This window comes from Molothrus aeneus, chromosome 15, assembly GCF_037042795.1.
Source record: "Molothrus aeneus isolate 106 chromosome 15, BPBGC_Maene_1.0, whole genome shotgun sequence".
Lineage (NCBI taxonomy): Eukaryota > Metazoa > Chordata > Aves > Passeriformes > Icteridae > Molothrus > Molothrus aeneus.
In genome coordinates, this window is record NC_089660.1 from 15,967,695 (window position 1) to 15,982,285 (window position 14,591).

At 41.3% G+C, this 14,591-nt stretch overlaps 1 protein-coding gene across 6 annotated transcripts in view; it reads left to right on the forward strand.

Annotated features, from left to right (window-relative positions):
* ANKHD1 (ankyrin repeat and KH domain containing 1) overlaps positions 1-14,591 on the forward strand; it is a 99,952-nt gene that overhangs the window by 54,188 nt on the left and 31,173 nt on the right. For all 6 annotated transcript variants that reach the window (XM_066560254.1, XM_066560255.1, XM_066560258.1 and 3 more), the window contains exons 14-15: positions 622-724; positions 9,174-9,917. In XM_066560254.1, the coding sequence (XP_066416351.1) occupies positions 622-724; positions 9,174-9,917 (847 nt within the window). The remainder of the gene's footprint in view (positions 1-621; positions 725-9,173; positions 9,918-14,591) is intronic.

Consider the following 14,591-nt stretch of genomic DNA (forward strand, 5'->3'; position numbering starts at 1 on the left):
TTGGGAAGAAACACTTGCATAATAATTAATTTCAAAATGAATGTAGACAGTGGAAGAAATTTTAAAAACCCTGCTCACATGAGAATCATAGAGAGTGAGAGAATTGGTTGGTGCTACTTGCAGAGACCTAAAGAACACATGAGTTTTGTTCCCTTTTCTGCTCCTGGACAGGATAGTCCCAAACCCAGGATTTCAAAAGGATGTTGTTTCTTTCCTGCATTTGCTCGGTATTTTGGTTGAAGAGTTCTAAAACCTTGTGGTAGTACCCCTCACATGGTATTAATGATTCTATTTGTTGCATAAAAGAAAATATATTGTGTAAATTCAGAATTCTGCAGTCTGAAGAGGCAGCTCCAAGGGAGTTAGCTGATTAAAAGCCTAAAGGAATTAACAGTTTTCCAGCCAACACAGCCAGGGATCCTGCACAGAGTAGCACAGTTAACTTTGACATGCTGTCCCCAGTACAAAAACAAGGTCAGGCCATACTAAGAAGTAGCATAGAATACACAGTTTGGGAAGAGTGAGCAGGAGTATGCTGTAGTTCTGAGCCTGTGTATTAACACTTGAGGAGCTGCTCTGGCAGGAGTTTGTAGCTGAGTGTGTCTGTGCCTTTGTTTGAAGGTTCCCCGTGTCCCGGTGCATACGCTCGCCATGGTTGTACCTCCCCAGGAGCCTGACAGGACCCCTCAAGAGAACTCCCCACCTCTCTTGGGAGTGGTGAAAGGTCAGTATGTAGCCACTCAGAGAATATATGTGGTTTGGAAATTGATAGACTGGGGATCATTTTATTAGGGCTTATGCCTAGTGTAGTTCATTCCATCAGTTCTTGAACATCTCTAATGAAGTATAACTTAAACCTGTTTTATGTAGTTCATAGTTTTTTCCTTATTTTCTTGCATTCTACAGTATAGCAACACTGGTTGTTCTAACCTTATTGTGCTTATTCTAATTTATTAGAATTATACTTATTCAATTTTTTGTGGAAGAAAATGCTTGTGCTAACTGCCCTAGTGCAGACAGATAAAAAAGCCAATGTGCTCCAGGTGTGGTGTTCACTTTTGAATATTGTACATTGGTCTTCTAGAATAGTTTCAGCTATTATCCATGAACTTGATGCACCAACTCTTTTCTGTTCCATCAGTAGCAATGCAAACGTGTTGGCACCATAAATACCAGTGCAGATCTACTTACAGGAGAGTTTTTGTTGTGTTAGTAATAGTTCTCTTGTGAGTAATCCTAACATCAGAGTTTTTGCTTTGAACGTGGTCAAACTGATTGGTTAAAACTCCTTGTAGTTATTAAATTGCAATTAGGGAGTTTGTTTCCAGCTGTGGATTCTGTAACGAAATCTTCATATCTGCTAAATCAGCTCAGAAAGAGAAGCAGATTCTCAAGTGCAAAGTTACAAACAGCAGCTCATAATGATCTACAGTTTTGGATGGGGATCTTAATATTACAGTGTCCAAAGCTCTGTTAGCTAAATCTGCTGAAATCCTTTGTTTGAGGAAGCACCGAGCAATTCCAGAGTAAACAAACAAACAGAAACCCCTTGGGGGCACAAATAAAGAGAGAAAAACATTATGTACCTGCTGGTGTCTGAACGTGCAGCTGTGCCCCTCTCCATGCATTTGCCACGTGTGTGACCTCTCAGATGCACTTGGTGTCTCGTTTCCTAGGATGTGCAACACTTGGTATTTTGGATTTCAGAAAAACGAATACCAAACAAATGAAAAGAATATACAACTTCTGGTTCAAATCACCCACCAAAAACCTGTATACCAGCATGTGTGCCCTTCCAGGTCAATGCCTGTTAGCACTGTGGAATGGGAGTGTTCTGGGAGCACATTTTGTGGTGCATGGGAATCAGTAAGGGATTAGTTAATGACTTAACTTAAAAGCTGAAAGTTTCATTTTATTTAATCCAATTATGAAAAGCAGATAGTTGACTGTAGTTTAGAAACTGCTCTCATTACAAACACCTTATTGCCAAAGTCAGCACATCCCTAGGTGTGTTTTTTACAGTACTGTGATGCTGGGGCTGGCACAGGGAGATCTCATTGTTCACAGGGGTTCAGGACATGCTTCATGCATGTCAGCAAAACTCATCTGTGCTGTGTTGTAGGAGATGCAGCAATCCCAAACGTGTCATCAGGCTGATGAAGCATTCCAAAAACTGCAAAGCTCTTGTGTCTCTCAGATCTTCAGGGGGGAAATGGAGTTTTTGTGCTAAACACTGTGTGCTCATTGCAGTGCAGAGTCAGTGTGCTGTGCTGAACTGCCATTTGTGACTTGTTACACACACATGGCTTTAATTCACCAGACCTTCATCACTGAACTTCTTGGGAGGGAGGGGCAAAAGAGGGGGTGAGCTGAGGTGTTTGTTATTTCCAAGGTGGCAGAGCAGTCAAGTTCTTGCATAACAAAATGGTTTATCTGGGGCAGAACAATTACTTGCCTTCAATCAGAAGTAGCCCCTGAGTTTTTGTATAAACTGAGAACTACTGGGAGGCAGGAGAGCAGTACCTTGCCTCCTTAACCTTAGTACTGTAAAATTTTTTATGGACCTGTGTGAGTTTTGCAAGAAATGCAATAGTGTCACTTTGTTTTCTGAAGAGTTCTTGGCAAGTCAGATGTAAAAATTGAGCACATTTATGTGTTCCACAATTCAGATATGACATGAGATTTTCAAGAGGAATTTATGGTCTAATTTTGAATTTTATTATTATTCTTCAGTAAAGCATGAAGGCACATGGAAACATTACCATTTGAATAATTACTTTGGCAAAGGATTTTATATCAGTGTTTAGCAACTGAAAAGAGAAACATTTCAGAGGCAACAGTGGATCTGGAGAGGCTTAGATAAAGGTGACACACCAAGATGATAACTTGGAAAGAAGAAAAATCAGGTGAAAAAAGGAGCAGAATTAGTTGTGGGATTGACCAGACCTCAGCCCCTACTTGCTTAGGAGGGATTGTTCTCAGTGCACTCCATTTAGCACATGTCTGTTTTGTCCATGTAAAAGAAATCCCAGTTCAGCTCCTTCTGCTTCCCTGGGGAGAGGCAGGAGATCCCTTCCTTGGTGGATTCTGCCCTTGCTGAAGAGGGGCAGGATTGCTCAGCAGCAGCTGTGGTGCAGCAGCACAGCACCAGGAGCTTTTTGGGTACAAAACCCAAGTGTGCTGTGTCCACAGGCCCAGGGGTGTATCCAGTGCAGGGCTCTGCACCTGCTTCCCTGGGAGAGGGGCTGGAGCCCAGCCCAGGGAACATCCAAGGGAATGCTGCTGGATTTCTTCAGGAAACCAGCTGTTGATAATCCCCTCTACTTTGTGAATGGATCCTGCAGAGCCCTGTGCATTGTGCAGGGCTGGAACACAGAGCATGCTCTAGATCATCATCAAACAGGCTGGGACAGCAAGGGATGCTCAGGGAGCCTGTGGAAAGCAGCAGGGTTGTTTTCTTAGTCAAAATATTTTTACTAACATCAGCTGTTTTTAAATGTGTCAAAGTTCCAAGCAGTCTTGTTTTGGAGAAGTATCAGGTTTTCAGTAATTTTTTCTCTAGATTAGTTTTACTTCATTCTTTGAAATTGTGCTTATAAATAAACTAATTGGCTAAAGTGAGCACTTAAAACCTGTCAACATGCTGTCATTAGACATTTCTAGTGTCATTTTTAAGTGGGCAGTAGCTTGCAGTGGTTCTCATTGGGGGTGCAGGTGTTTTTTAGAATTACACAAGCCCAAATAGACTTATTCAGGTGAAAGCTGCCCACATTTGCCTTTGATCCCTGTGTAGGAGACCAGAGTTCCCCTAAGGGTGAGTGGTACTTTTGGAATCTCTAAGCTTTCTCAGCTAGATATTCAATATATGGTATTTCCTGGATCCCCATGCTAAATCTAAAAATCATATGGTGTGGAGAAGGGGAAGAAAAACAAACTCTATGTAACTTCAATAGATACAAATTAAATTATTATTTATTTTTAATCTCATATCTGACTTCTATAATACTGAGTTATATATCTCAGCAGAGATCTCATGCATTGTGTGATTTAATAAAAATAGAGGCCAGGTTAACAGTAAAACTAGGAAGTTATATGACTTTCATGGAGGTGAAAACATTAATAAGGCAAATTGATATTCCTGCTTTTCCAGCTTTTACATTCTGATTTTTACCAGATTTTTCTACTGCACAGTCCCAGCTGTCTGTTCATTGTTTAATGTGCTTCAACATCATCTGATCAATTCTTGCCATTTCCTCCTGGAAACTTCCTGCCTGGGTCAGCAGCTAGCCCAGGTATCTGGGATGAGTTCCCAAGGGAGATTTCACCATCCATGCCTCCTGACTTCTGAACTTTACTAATTCTTTCTTTGTAGACTGAAATCCTTTTTTCTGCCAATCCTCAGCAGTGCAGGCAGGTGATTTGACACCCAGGCAGGTGTAGGTCCCCAGGAGCACAAATGTGTAACAATCTTTTCACAGTGGTTTGTGAAATTCTGCTCCTTTGAAGCTTCAGTCACCTGCTTGCCACCAACTAATTCAATTACATCTTAGCAATTTTCCAGTTACATACCATGAACCCACCAGAGGAAACTTGGGAAGAAGACTCAAGATTAGAGAGTAACTCAAATTTTTGAATGGCTGAAAATTGAGTTCAGCTTGGCTTGGTTTCACTGTGCAGCCATTGCCTGTTGGATAGCATTGCACCCATTCCCTGCAATTTTCCATAGAAACAGCTGCAGGAGGGATAAAGACTGGCAAAATTACCCCATGGTTCCAGGAGGGATGCTGTGAACATACTCAAACTCATCATTCAGCCTTCTACCAATTAACTAACATCTTCTTTATAAAGAAGAATTCAGTATGTATGAAAAACCATGTAGCAGATGAATTTTCTTGGGAAATGCAGGCTTTTTATTTTTCCAAATTAGTAAGATTATGTAATATTGTACTTTGCATTTGTGTGTGTGTGGAGCAACTGATGGTTTCTCCAAGTCCTTAAAGATGAGTTTCTTTTTGATAGAAATAATAGTTAAACTCAGAATTTTCATGAAAATTCAATATTGAGTTCATTTTATTCATGTTGATGAGGCTGGTGGGTTTTAATTGCAGGCTGCAAATTGAACTCTCAACTTCTGAGTGAAATCAAATTTACAAAAAGAAACCTCAAGTGCAAGAACAACAGACAAGCAATTCTGTTACAGAGCACACAAATGATATGGTGATTCATACAGATTTATATTACAGGGTCTCCAGCAGAGAAGATGAATTTGAGTGTACAAATGTGTATCACACAACTGAATTTTTTCTTACTGTCATTTTTTTATGTTGGAAAAAAACCTTTTTAATTTTAATGTTTGGATTTCGATCTGCTTTTTTTTCATTTGGTAATGACAATAGAAATTAAGGAGCTGTTAACAAATTTTGTCTAATAAAATTAGAATTTCGAGAATAATAATTTTGTCTAATAAAATATAAAGTCTAATACAACTGAAAGGCATATAAATTAGTTCTTTCCTGGGAGAACTGACATCCTGTGGATTATAAATCACAGCTAGAAGAGCAACTTCCTTGAGAATCACAACCACTCATGAGGAAATACAGTGTCAGACTTGTTTGTTGGCAGCAACTGTGTAAATACTGAATGTGTTCTAAGCAAATTCAGATTAGAAGAGTTCAGTTGCTTGAGAAAGCCACCTGAGGACTACAGAACTGAAGGGTATTTTTGCAGGTTCTTGCTCACAGTGTTTAGGGACTTGAAATGTTATTTGCAGCCAGAAGCATTCAAACCTGGTCATGGTGTCCTCTCTGTTCAGGAGACCAGGAATGATGCCTGCAAGAGGCTCTTGGGGTGAGGGGGCTGTTGCAACTCAGCTCTGTGGGAGATGATCTTAAGTGTATGGGAGAACTACAGGAAATTGCCATAGGAAACAGCTGCCATTTCCTGGGGAGAAGTGGGGATCAGAGGAGTGGATGGGAAGCTGTGTTTGGCAGAGTAGGTCTTACCCTGAGTCATAAATGGTGGTCACAAACCTGGCTGAAGATCTCTGCAGGAATTGTGGTGAAGGCTGTGTTGGACAGGGTAGGAACCAGAACCTGTGGGAATATGGAAATGCAAATACAAGAGCAATTTGTGATATTGTTCACAAAATAATTGGGGAATCAGTCCCTCCTTTACTCTGTGGCTTTCCTAGCATGCCCAGAACCACTCTGGGCTTGCTGATCAATTTTTTTCCTGTAACCATGGTACTGGATGGCAGGTGGTATCTGTGTAGCAACATCTGGGTTTCAGTCATCTTCAGTATAAATAACTTCCTTTCATATTAAACAAGTCTTCTAAAAGTGATGGAAATAGTGGCTTTTGAGGCCAGATTGACAGCTTAATGTTGCCAGGTGTAATTTTGGTAGTAGGTTGATTGTGTAGATGACTGATGCTGCCCCTAAAAGATAAATGTACAAAATACATTTTTTTAAAGGTTGACATGATTATGATCTGGCCTGTGATTGAATTCTTAAGTCTTACTGAATTTATGTATTTTAGAAGTGGAAGTGTAAAGTGTGTGTTCATAATTATGTACTAAAATGGACACAGTATTTTTCAGGATTTTGTAATATAGAGGAGATTTGGATAAACCAGGAAATGCTACTTTTTAGTACATCCAATATTTGCATATTCAAAGCTACCAACAGTGTAGCTTCTCCACTTCTGCTTTGACCTGACTCTTGTGGTGAGCATGTCAGGTTTAGCAGATCTTTCTTCCTACCCCTCATCCTCTTCCAATAGTTCCAGTTACAGCTTACAAATGTTTTCTGGCATGGAAAGGGTGATCTGGAACCTGAAAAGTGGCCCTGCTATCTAATTAGCAGCTGATTAATGTAAATTTCTAGACCTTTTCTGGAACTTGAGAGCCCAGCTGGTCTCCTAACACCAGTCCTCAGAAACTGCCCCACCTTTGTGTGATGATTCCTGGTTGGAGCTGCTGTGTGAGCCCAGCCCTGGCTCCTCAGCCCAGCCCAGCTCTCCAGGTGGGGTTTGTGCTTCTGCTCTTTCCTTCCTCTTGTGCTCCTAGAAAAGCTTTCCCATGACAGGTTTGTTTCCTCCCCAGCTCAGACTTGATTGAGAGGGACAACATTGATACTTCATTATTTGGGAGGTTCTTTGAACTGCAGCTTTTCTTTCCTGGAGTGATAGAAGGAGTCCAGAGCTGCTGGGCTGTGGGAATGCCTTGTGTGAGGATGGGAATGATAAACACAGGACCCTTAGGGGTGACAGTGAGCGAGCAGGACAGAGGGTTCCCACCTCAGCTGAAGGCAGGGTTCATTTGCACTTTGGTTACTATAGCAATGCAGCACAGCTTCCTTTCAAAACAAGGATATAGACAAGCCTTGCAGAGATTTCTGATGAGTGCAAATGTATTTCTCAAGAGTGGTCTCACAAACCTGTTAATTACACTTGTTAAAATGAAAGGATAACCCTGAGTGCATGGCAAAGCCAAAGAGGCCGCGGATTAGAGCAGGCTGGAGCTAAAGAGCCACCAGCCAGCCCAGAGCCAGGGATTGCTGAATTTCCACCAAATTCCTTATTGTCTGCTGAGAAATTGCCTGGGGACTCAGTCCTGGTTCAGAGACAAAGTAACAGTGGTGGGGAGAGGTGTTCAGCTGGAACTGCTGAGCTGCACAGAGTATGGAGCTGCACAAGGAGCATCCTGAAGGGTGCCCCAGGGGCTGTGGGATGCTGGGCTGTTCCCTGGGATTAGTAAGATTCTTGTTATTTTTCATGTAATTAGATATGGTTTGCTCTCCCAGGAGTCTGCTGAAGGTGTGCAGTACAGAGTTGGTCCAATTCTATTTTCATATTTGTGCTTTCTCTTTATAAGAGAAAAATCTCACGTTTGTTTGGTTTATAGTTAGTTCCTCCAAAAAAGATTAATTTCAAAATTGAGGTGTATGTGACTCTTGTTTTGACAGCAATGCAAAGTGAAGTTATTTGTGAATTAGTGTATTGGTGAAGGATGGCCCAGAGAGAAATAAATCTGTGTTTCAGGAAACTTAATCCTTCCAGGGCTGGTGACTGATCCATGGCTTAGTTCTTGCTTCCAGACTTTCACTTAGCTGTGTAATGTTTAGGTAACTTTATTAAACCATGGCTCAAACTGTACATCATTTTAGTTCCCCTTTTAATGATTAATTATGTGAGTCTGCTTTGTAACACTTCAAGTCTTCTTTCCTTTTTTTTTTTTTTGAAGGCTCTATATATCAGTGTTTGGGTAAAGCAAATGAGTATTTGTGCAGAAAATTATTTAATCAGAGTAAAACCTTTCACATTTGTAATTAAAGTTCTTACACTGAAATAATAATTAAAATTTCAGCACTTAATAGATTCCTTTCAGTAAGATGTGACTAGAGTTTCCCAGATGTGGCTTTTGGGAAAGCAGCCATGGGTTGCTTGAGGGCAGTCAGTAATTGGGGCAGGGCTGCCCAGATTTGGTGGGCCTTGGTGAAGGTGATTTTTAAAGTCTTTATAATGAACAGAATTGTTCATTTGTTAATGGAAGGGGAAGTGAGCATGTTGTTAGTTTGGTCCCAGAATTTTTTAAAAGGCGCTAAAACTTCACACTCCACTTGAAAGCACTAAGTTTGCAGTGACAGGTTCTGCTTGTAATGTGAAGGTGAATGCTACAGTGTTTGGAGAAATCCTAATTCAAAGTATCATCTTACTGTCAGGTTAGTCTGCTCTCTACCATAGAGTCTTTCTGCTCCTAACCTCGCTGTTGGAAGTCAGCCTCTGGAAAATACTCTTACTTTAAGCTCTGCACACACAGAAGAACTTTGGGAACTCAGTAGATCATGTAGGTTGCCTTGCTGTTCTGGCTGATTCCCCTTCCCAAGTGCATTGTCACCTGTGTCAGAAATTGTCAAGGTTCCTTGTAAGATTAAAGTAGCTGTGCTCGAAGGGATCATGTGAGGATCAATATTGAAAATTCCATCTATCTGCTTTGTCCTTTCTTGTCTTAACATGAGTGTAGGCTTTACCTTTCTGTGCTTTGACAGATGTGCAGTGTTAGTTGTAAAGATTTTTTTTAAAATTTTTTTATTATTATTATTTTTGGTGGGTGAGAGGGGAGGTTTGGGGTATCTTCAGCATGGCATTTTTTCAAACATTTTTCATGTGCTTAGGTGCATCCAAGCAGAAGTCAAGTTCCCTGCAGGTAGCAGATAAGGACCTACTGCCACCTTTTCACCCATACCAGCCTTTGGAATGCATAGTAGAAGAGACTGAAGGCAAGCTGAATGAACTTGGACAGAGAATTAGTGCTATTGAAAAAGCACAACTTAAATCATTGGAATTAATTCAAGGTGAACCTTTAAATAAAGATAAGATTGAAGAACTTAAAAAGAACAGAGAAGAACAAGTACAGAAGAAGAAGAAAATATTGAAGGAGCTGCAGAAGGTGGAAAGGCAGTTGCAGATGAAAACCCAACAGCAGTTTACCAAAGAATATTTGGAGACCAAAGGTCAGACAGACACACCACCTGCCCTGCAGCAGCAGTGCTCACTTACAGGGGTCTTCCCAGAAGTGGAAGCTGATAAGGGTCTGCCAGAGGATAACTTTTCAGGGTTACCTCAGGTTGACACAATCTTGTCTAAAGATGATGAGCAACACCAGTCTCCACCACCTGCTGAACAAATAGAGTTTGTCCCTATCCAGCCTTTGCCAGCACCGCAATGTAATTTTTCTGGTAACTTAGGTTATAATGGGACAGAGTCTCTTGAACTTCAGAAAGCATTAGGGAATCAGCAGAATGTAGGACAGCAGCAGCAGATTGCTGGGCAGGGGCTCTTAGTTCAAGAACCAGACGGATTAATGGTTGCCACTCCAGCACAGACGCTTACCGACACTCTTGATGACCTAATAGCAGGTGGGTTAAGCAATATACCTATTTTTGCATTAATTTGTGTGCTCAGTTTCCCTCTCTCTCCTTCCCTCCAAATACGTCTTGGGGTTTTCCAGTTTGGGAATACTTGCTTAAGAATAAAGTTCCTGATTAGTGCTATTAATCCTAACAGTGACTTCCAATTCTAACATGATACTTTTAAATATCTTTTTTTCCCAAGTGCAAAACTTCCTGTACTGGACACCTGTTTTAGCCCCTTTGGCCTCATCTTTTTCTGTGCTTCTTTAAAAAGCCTCATCATGAGTAATTAGTAGTGCCCATTAGGAAACCCAAAAGCATGACAGAATTATATCTTCTGTAGAATTTTCTATGCAAGCTTATCAGTGACTTTCTTCAATGTGGTAGCCATCTCTAGAAAGAGCCAAATTGTTGTCACTTTTATGGACAAACATGTCCCTGTCCTTGCTGCTGGAGCTTAAGGGAGACACAGCCTGGAACCCACGCACAACCCCTCCGTTCTGTGATGGCTTGTGTTTGCAGAATCCCTGCTAAACCCTGGGTGTTGTACAGGAATATCTGCTGGTTAGATGTTCCACATGGCAAAAACCTGTCCTGTTAGCTGGATGAAAAACAAAAACCCCAACATCCTTCCACGTGTTGGCATGGTGTGAAGAGGAATGGGAATGCCCACACATGGGGCTGTGTGAGTGCCCTTGTGCAGAAACAGGGATCACTTTGGGTCACTTCATTTCCTGGACTTGACTAGGATTGAGGTTTGCTGCTGGAGGTATGTAGGATATAGCCAGTGTTGTTTGGTCTGTAGTTTTTTTTTAATAATTCAGTGTTTCTCAACTTTTCTTTGTACCTTGTGCCTGTACCCTTGCCCATTATTTTCCTGTCTGTGTCCCCCTGCCCCTTTGTAGTCACTGCCGTGTCCTCTGATGTCAAGGCTGTAGAAGTGTGCAGTGAGATCTTTGGCCAGCCATTCCTGGGAGCCTTTGGAATGGTAATTGCATCAAGCTCATGCAAGTCAAGAGTACTTGTGACTTTGCCCAGAGTTGGTGGAGCAGTGGGGTGGTTGTACCAGCTCCTGTCCTCTCCTCACTGTAATTCCAGTTGTTTTATACAGCATCAGTTTTAGTTCCTCCTGTTCTGGCATAGTGAGCCTCCCTCCCTGCTCTGTGGTGCTCTTTAGAATACCTAGCCAACATTAAAACATTCTCAATTTTTATTACTCAAAATTTTAATACTGGAGTGTATAATGAGGAAAATTTGAATGGCTAACACAAAACACAATCAACAAGGGATTAATCTTTGGAGTTGTTGCTGAGAGTTGAACGTGTCTGGCACAAGGCCATGGAGTCTGTACCCTCTCGTGGTCAGCAGCTCATTCTGCAGCCACAAACTCAGTGTCCCCACTGGGAAAAGTGCTGCAGTCCAGCTGAGTGTGAGAACTGTGCTGCAGGAAAAAAGATTGCAAGCAGCCAGAAAAACTGTAGCTTAAAAATAATTATAAAAAGATGAATAGACATTGGTTTGCTTTCTGAAAACAGCTACTGGTTTTGCTAAGTAGTTAAAGACATTTTTTGCTAAGACATGAGATTTACTTATTTCAAAAATCACTACAAATAGCACCATCTTCTGCATTAGAAATGACATTTACAGAAATGCAGCTTGAGGAGTCTTTAGTTATTGAGTTCCAGAGGCTTCTGCAAAAATATATTGATTGCTTTATTGAAGTATATTTTCTTCTGAAATTCATTAGTCTCTTTCACTTCCTTCCAAAAAAATTGTCAGAAGATAGGTATCTTTCTCACTTTGTACATCCAGACTGTGTAAAAGTGATCTCCATGTAAATTATAATCCTACTATATATCAGATTTATAGCCATGTAAAAACAAATGGGAAATTTATCTACTCATACTCTGAACTCTTTGATCCATATGTAAAATACATTTTTCTCACAAACCCTATAGTTCTTAATTTTATAAAGAATTTTTGAGCAATAAAAGCTGTTACAAGATCAGTTTTTACATGCCCACTACAGATGCCAGGTAAAATGGTTCTGGAAATGGTTCAGGGGCTTGTGCCTGGGTTTTAGGGAGCTTGTGTCCCCACTCAGGGTGTCATTGAGGGCTCCCCTTGATCCCACTGCTGGAGCTGCAGTGATGTCAGTGAGTGACTCTGGGTTTAGAAGAGGTATGAGCATTTATGTTCCTTCTGAGTAGTTCAGTTTAGGTGAGGACTGCTTCAGAAGAACAGAAATGATTTTTCCCTCTGCCCTGAAATACCTTTTACTGTTGCTCTTAGCAGTGCTGATATCCAGAGGAGGCCATGGAGATGCTCCAAGGGCTGGAGCCCCTCTGCTCTGGACCAGGCTGGGAGAGCTGGGGGTGCTCACCTGGGGAAGGCTCACAGGAGACCTCAGACTCCTTCCAGTGCCTAAAGGGGCTCCAGGAGAGGGACTTGGAATAAGGGTCTGGAGAGACAGGACAAGGGGGAATGGCTTCCCACTGCCAGAGGCAGGGATAGATGGCATATTGGGAAGAAATTCTTCCCTGTGAGGGTGATGAGGCCCTGAGGTTGCCCAGAGCAGCTGTGGCTGCCCCTGGATCCCTGGCAGTGTCCAAGGCCAGGTTGGATGGGGCTTGGAGGTGTCCCTGACCATGGCAGGGGGTGGAATGAGATGAGCTTTAAAGTTCCTTCCAACCCAAACCATTCTGGGATTCTGTGATGTGGGAGGCAAATCTTTCCAAGTCTCAGCTGGGACCATTTGTAAGGGAGAATTTCAATTTCTATGAAGCAACAAATTTGTATTTTGCCGACCAACTTAACAGTGACAACAAACATAAATGGAGTATTTATCTTACATTGTGCTGGCAGGATGTGTCAGCTGTGAGGTGTTTAGGTGGTGGATGTCAAGGAGCAAAGTGTCAGTGAGTCATGGCACACATCCCCTCTTCTGTAAAACTACACAGGAGTAACCAAGTACCTTTTGGAAAGTCAGCTAAAACCTAAGAATGAAGCAGCTCTTTCCCACACATTGGGTGGTGTGAGTAAATAAACTCCAGAATGTTTTGTTTATAATGGAGTTTATTTTGATGTGCTGCTGCAAAAATCTTGCACCTAATAGTAGATTAAAGATGTGACTTATTACAGTCAAAGTTTTAACCAGGTTTACAAAAGAGACAGACTTGGTGCAGTTTAGAGTGGGAAACCAATAAATTAATTTGGAGCACAGATATAATTTTCCTTACTCAGTATCTATCTGGTTTCTTGAAGCCTCTTGTCTTGCATATTTGGAGTTTCATTTCAGTTCACCTTCTGCATTTTCAATTGCAAATTTCTTAGTTGAAGTATCTGAATTGAGGCTGTTTGCTGGTTTAGGTTATTAAAGATGAGGAAATTTCTGTGTTGCTGGAGTTTGTGTCTAGTTGGAATATTTTTGTTTCTCTTTGTTTTGCTTAGCTGGTATTTTTAGTCAAGAGACTGTGTGTGCTTTTCTGTCCCACTCTCGTCCTGTGAGCTGATGTTTCCAAACTGAAATTTCAGGTGTGTTCTGAGAATCTTTGTTGTTTGGTTCTGACATTCTGGTTGTAGTTGATGATCCAGAATTATGGTATTTTAAGGTAAGGATTTAGGAGGTGACATCTGAGTTACTGTGCTGAGGATTGGTGTTTGGAGTAAAACTGGTTATTGGGACAATCTGGAGTGAGGAATGAATGGTGGGCCATGAGAGGAGCTGCAATCACCAACATCCCAAAGCCTCTGCAGTAGCTGCCTGGACAGGCAGAAAGACTGCTCAGGCTAGAAAAGGGATGATTCTCTCTGTCCTGAAAATCCCAATTCCTTTGAGGAAAGAGGAACTGAAATCTAATTCCAGTATTTCTGTATGCCAGTGCTCATGTCATGACAGCAGTTGGGTAGCCACAGTTTCAGCCTACAGCTGAAATCTCATCCAGAGCTGTTTGCTCCAGGTACTGTCAATGCTCCAGAGTTGTATTTGGATAAAAGACCAAGTTCTTGCTTTCTTTTGTTTTATTCATGTTTCCTTTGATATTTTTTCATAACTTTGAAAATAGTCATCCATGTCTTTAAAGACCAGCATTCAGCTTCCAGCTCATACAAACACAGACCTTTGGAACATTGCAAACCCTTTGTAGGGCATGGGAAACCTGGATTTTGTCATGTGTAGGGTAGTTTTTTTTTCTATAAGGAAATCTTTTGAATATTGAAGTCTATGGACATGTCTAAAACCTCTGTCACAAAATTGCTATATCCCTGGAGTCCAGGGCAAGCAGTGTCAGTGCTGCTTTCACTGCTAAGCTGTGGTCCCACAGACATTCCCTGTTAATGCCATGGTGGAACCATTGCTGCAAGGTCATTTTCAAGTTTAAAATCTGTATTTTGCTGTGTAACTAGAGCTGGGATAAATCAGCCCCATGAAACTGGAGGCAGAAGTTCTCAGGCTTTTTTTGCTGCACAGAGCACAAATCATGCTGCTGCTCTATGGGTCCAGCTTGGGTCCACACTGAGGAAATAAAAAATAGCATTTTGAAAAATCTGCCATTTTGTAAGCTCAGTAGTTTTACAGGGGGTGATTAATTGGTGGGTGTTGTAGGAAGATGTGTTAGATTTTATTTTAAACCATATTTTAAGGTATCAGTGCAGGGTTTATCTTCATTTCTACTGCCTTTG